This window comes from Atta colombica, unplaced genomic scaffold (genome assembly GCF_001594045.1).
Source record: "Atta colombica isolate Treedump-2 unplaced genomic scaffold, Acol1.0 scaffold1, whole genome shotgun sequence".
Lineage (NCBI taxonomy): Eukaryota > Metazoa > Arthropoda > Insecta > Hymenoptera > Formicidae > Atta > Atta colombica.
In genome coordinates this window covers 2,763,870-2,768,887 of record NW_017259183.1, presented here as the reverse complement: position 1 = coordinate 2,768,887, position 5,018 = coordinate 2,763,870, and the positions used below count along the sequence as shown (strand labels likewise).

At 34.1% G+C, this 5,018-nt stretch overlaps 1 protein-coding gene across 3 annotated transcripts; it reads right to left on the bottom strand.

Annotated features, from left to right (window-relative positions):
• Positions 1-216: 216 nt before the first annotated feature.
• LOC108692811 (protein disulfide-isomerase TMX3) lies at positions 217-3,441 on the bottom strand. Of its 3 annotated transcripts, none has more exons than XM_018201342.1 (10): positions 3,084-3,441; positions 2,555-2,612; positions 2,325-2,364; positions 1,891-2,054; positions 1,620-1,803; positions 1,235-1,379; positions 928-1,168; positions 662-854; positions 381-573; positions 217-297 (listed from the first exon to the last, which is right to left on the bottom strand). In XM_018201342.1, the coding sequence occupies exons 1-10, from the start codon at positions 3,124-3,126 to the stop codon at positions 263-265; spliced, it is 1,296 nt and encodes a 431-aa protein (XP_018056831.1). In that variant the 5' UTR covers positions 3,127-3,441; the 3' UTR covers positions 217-262. The 3 variants fall into 3 exon arrangements, with proteins under 3 accessions (XP_018056831.1, XP_018056919.1, XP_018057004.1); XM_018201430.1 differs by having other exon boundaries at positions 2,555-2,603; XM_018201515.1 differs by lacking the exon at positions 217-297 and having other exon boundaries at positions 528-573; positions 649-854.
• Positions 3,442-5,018: the final 1,577 nt, after the last annotated feature.

Sequence of the window (5,018 nt, the reverse complement as noted above, 5' to 3'; positions counted from 1 at the left end):
TATATATATATATATATATGTATATATACAGAGCACATAAAAGAAATCAATACTATATGCATGAAATGGATCAAAAATAAATTGCAATATGGAATGTCGAAAATATATGAATTATTGTATAAAAATTTTCGCAATCTTAAAACTGCTTTGGCAAATTTTTGTCAAAAACATATTACAATCATAAGCGTTTATATACACTATATATAATGAAAAATGTGTCTCGGAATTCTGTTATAATAAATCTATTAAATAGTATCTATTTTTAATCATTCTTCATGTGATGCATCCCAATATTCTCTGAAAAAAAAAAAAACATAAAACGACCATATATATTATTTTTATGTAAAAATTGATTTCCTGAAAAATAAAAAGAATTTTACCATCTTCATCGTCTTTCGCGTCCAATAAATCTGGACAACAAATGCCATAACATATTAATGACAGAAATCCAAACGGTAATCCAAGTAGGACCATCATCAAGATAGGATTGCCCTTCCACATTGAAGTCAGAACAGTTTTCATTTCGAACCATTTTCTATAACTACGTACTAGCCAATTGTTGCCACCATATCGCTGATGAAAATGCATAAATACTTATAAATGCGTATTTTTTTAACAGATTGAATAAATAGCAAATATGAAATGCACATTAATGTTATACCGGAGCACTCTCGTTGCGAATCTGCTCTAGGAACAATTCTATTACGTATGGAGTTAGTTTTCCTGTTTCATCCTCAGGAATATGATGATGATTAGTAGTTGTATTTATCACAAGTAAGCTTGGTATAGGTAGTGTCATCATTGCTATGCTGTTGACTAGATTAGGACTACCTATCCAACCAAACTGAAAATGACTGAACACAATGATAATTTATTTTCATTTCTTACTTTTATCAAAAAGTTGTCTGATAAATGTGACAAACGTACTCATGATACTTATTTCGTTTATTCTTGATCACAGATTCAACCATGTTTTTGAATTTCAGCATATCAGGTGCGAGCTCTTCCAATTGATTTTCCTCCACAACCGCTAAAACGAGATTCTTATTTGTTAAGAATAATTGATTTATATTTCCTCTTGTTACTTTCGGAAACGTTGGAAAACGTTCTGCATTCACCCACTTGTAAAGTGTTTCATTCACTTGTCCCATGTCGCTCAAGTTATGTCCTACAGATTGAATTAAACACTGATACAATAGATAATGATCATTCCTTTTTCTTTCGATCAACTTACCGGTGAAATTATAATGTGAATTTTCCTTGTACACAAATAATGCCGGAACATTATTTACAGGCGCATGTTTATTCACGACGCTCGGATGAGATTGATAGAAAAATGCATGCGCTTGAAATACATTCGCAATCTTGTGATAAAGTTCCTACATTCATTAAATATTAAATGCAGACATGAATTTCAAACTATCTTCATAATATGATGTTTACACAGTCATCGGGTTTAATAATCAGGTTTAATAATATTCTTAGTTAGAAACTAACCAATCACAATAATTTCATTCTTCAGAGAAATAGCTATGATTGGTCAGTTCACTACAGATGTTATTAAATCCGATTAAGGGTGCTGTGTAAATCTATATTATGAAATTGTAAAAACAATTTACCCATAAAATTCCAGCTCTATTTCCTACATATAAGAAATAGAGATCGTGTTCCTTCTTTATGATATCGAAACTTTGTGTTTTTGTTATTTCCTGCACAGGAGGACCACTTAATCTTAAAGCGAATTTCACTATTTCCTCTCTAGTTCTATCACCTTCATATACATATTTCTGATCGCCCTTTAAACTAAGACGAAAATATTAATATATGCGAGCGTTGTATAATACAACTAGAAACTACTAATCGAAGAAAACGTTACAAGATGTTACTTACAATAAAATAGTGGGAAATCCTTTAATTTTGAACGTACTTGTTACACTGGTAAATCTAGTGCAATCCACTTTTCCCACTCGTATGGACGATGCGTGCAAATGTTGAGCAACATGAGACCAAATCGGTTCCAATCTTCTGCAATGCGCACACCATGGTGCATACATCTGTAAAAAACAAAAATAGTTGCGATACAAATGAGCGAGGACAAAGCCATATTCGGACAAAGCGGGTCTTGTTGCTTAAACACATATTTATATGAATTGTTTACAATTTCGAATAAACCGATGCACATCGATTATTTATCGATCTTGAGACACAGTCTACCTAGACTCAAGCTGGAGTATATAATATCAAATTAAATTGATAAGCAAACAGTAAAGATTTTTTAAATAGTATTTTCTAAACTTAAGGACGTAAAAGAGCATTAAACGTACCATAATTAGCCATTGCCCATCTTTGTGTGCCTCTAGAAATCTGCAAGAAATGTATTAAGTAATCATGCATGGACTTGGTTGGAATAAAGTAGTAATGGGTGCTTTCCACATTTGATGACAAGTCGACACAAGTGTCATTCTATCTTTGTCACTCTCTGAATGTCAACAAGGATAGAACGACGCTTGTGTTGACTTGTGTCATCAAATGGAAAGCACCCAATGTCTCTTACCTATCACTCAGCTCAAGTACACGCGACCCTGCTGTATGCGTCAGAATCGCTGAAAAAACTAAATTGTAATAATTAAACAACAAAAAGAGCTGGAAAAAATATTTTCTTTTGCACGTGCAATTGCACAAAGATCATATCGACAGAATCAAATTGAATTTGTTTGTTAAGACATCACGAAGAACTTATTGGATTACGTCGTACATACATATACGATAAAAGCAGAAATACGTAAGTATAGTTCGTTAATTTAGGTACTGTAGATAAGATCGCGCGAAACATATTGCATGCTTAAGAATCCCAAGATGTGCGGATGTCTTTTAAATTCTCTATACACTGATACAATTCAATTATTTGGCGTACAGAAGATTCATGATAATCGAATCAAACGAACATCAAGCGAATCATCTGTTATATCGATCAGCCAGTACATGAAATTACGATACGGAAAACACCGAGTCCAGACCGTATAATATATTGTTTCTTCCTCGTTATGCACCCAGGAGGAAAGGCGTAATCGACAGCCGCTTACCATAGAGAAGCGCAATGAAAGAAACCCGCGTCAGAGAAACCATTCCGATCGTCGAATCGAGATGTCAAGGAACACAAGTCGAGCTCCTTCATCTGATCATACGGCAACGCGAAAGAGACTGCATAATCGTCGCGACGCTCCCAAAACAGATATAAACGGACGTCTCGTCGTCCCTTTAACTCGTCACGCGGAACGATCGAGCGCTTTCTGTCGCATCTTTCCGACAATCCCGACTGTCAGTGTCGCGCACGATCGCCACGATCGCGCACAAGTACGAATTACGACGCGCCTTGCTTGCCGCTTGCCGCCCTCGGCTCACCTCGGCTCACCTCGACTCACCTCGCCTCAACTCTCGACTTTGTCGCACCCATCGTTAATTCCGCTTGATTCCATTACCATCCACTATAGTGTGTGCGTGTGCGTGCGTGCGTGCGTGCGTGCGTGCGTGCGTGCGTGCGTGTGCGTGCGTGCGTGCGTGCGTGCGTGTGTGCGTGCGTGCGTGTGTGTGTGTGTGTTGTGTGTGTGTGTGTGTGTGTGTTGTGTGTGTGTGTGTGTGTGATCACCCTTCCTTGCATCTCTCTCACACTTTCCGTACTTCTATATCTGTAATATGGGATGAGCGCAGAGTTGCCAGAATGCCAGGCCTCAAACGTTGTTTTGTTATTTCTTTTTGTTATTAATGTTTTATCAACAAAGTTCAACATAATCACAGAAACCTTTTCATTTTATTATTACAAGATAATATACACAGGGCGAACACAATTACAAACTTTTTATTATTCATAAAATAACAAACTATATATACGAACATAATAGACTTTCTTATTACTTTTCATGTAATTTAAATATTGCGCATTATACAAAACACAAAAAAAAACAATACGTTGTAACATCTTTAACACAACATAATGTTTGCGAAAATCAGCATCTTTCATACATCTATTTTGTAGTTTTTGTATCTCTTCTTTTCTACATTATGCTTAGTAATAAAAACATTTTAAAATAAACATTCTGAACGAAAAACCGTAATAGTTATATACGGTAACATCGCGGACATCACTGGATGTGCAATTAATCACAGTGTAATTAATATATTACTTATAAATTATAATATTAATAGAGAGAAAAACTGGAGACCTGGTAACTACTTGGACCTGAAGACTACTTTTCCCCGTCTGCTGAAGAATTGGAGGTCTCGAACTGGAGATTGGTTCCGAAAACTGGAGTCTTCCGAAATCTGGAGATCTGATAACTTTTGATGAGCGCACATTCGAATCTTGGAAAAAGAAGAAGAGATGTAATATCAAATAGATGCAAAATGTCGATGTAAACTAATCGGTCTTTGGACAAACACTTGAAGGAATTGAACTTTTATTGGCAGGGTTGTTGAAGTTACCGTTTTTTATATTTAATTGGACGCACTTAATGCGCACATTAAAGCTGTTGTAAAATAATAAAGATATGTTTATAAATGAATATAGAAATCGATTAAATCATGAAATACTCAATACATTTTATTGTACTATTAGGTAAAATATGTATTTTATTGTACTATTAGATAAAATATGATTCGAAATATTTATATTTCATTTTTATATTCAAATTAAAGTGTATAACAGCTTTAATATGCACTCATGCACACTAATGTTTTCAATCGAATTCGCCATTAGCATGACATGTTACAGTTATTATTATTTGCAGTAAAAAGTAATTCGTTGTTCGACCGATTTTACCGATTTTAAAAAGTAACACGTTATTGTTACTTAAAGTAACGATAAAATCGTTACTTTTTCGTTATTTTTTAAAAATAATTGCATTTATGTAAATTATAACTACATAAGAACAAGTTGTTTTTAATTTATATTTATATTGTAATTTATATTGTTTTATTTTATTAGTTCTTCATTATGATATATATTTTAATTTGCAATATAT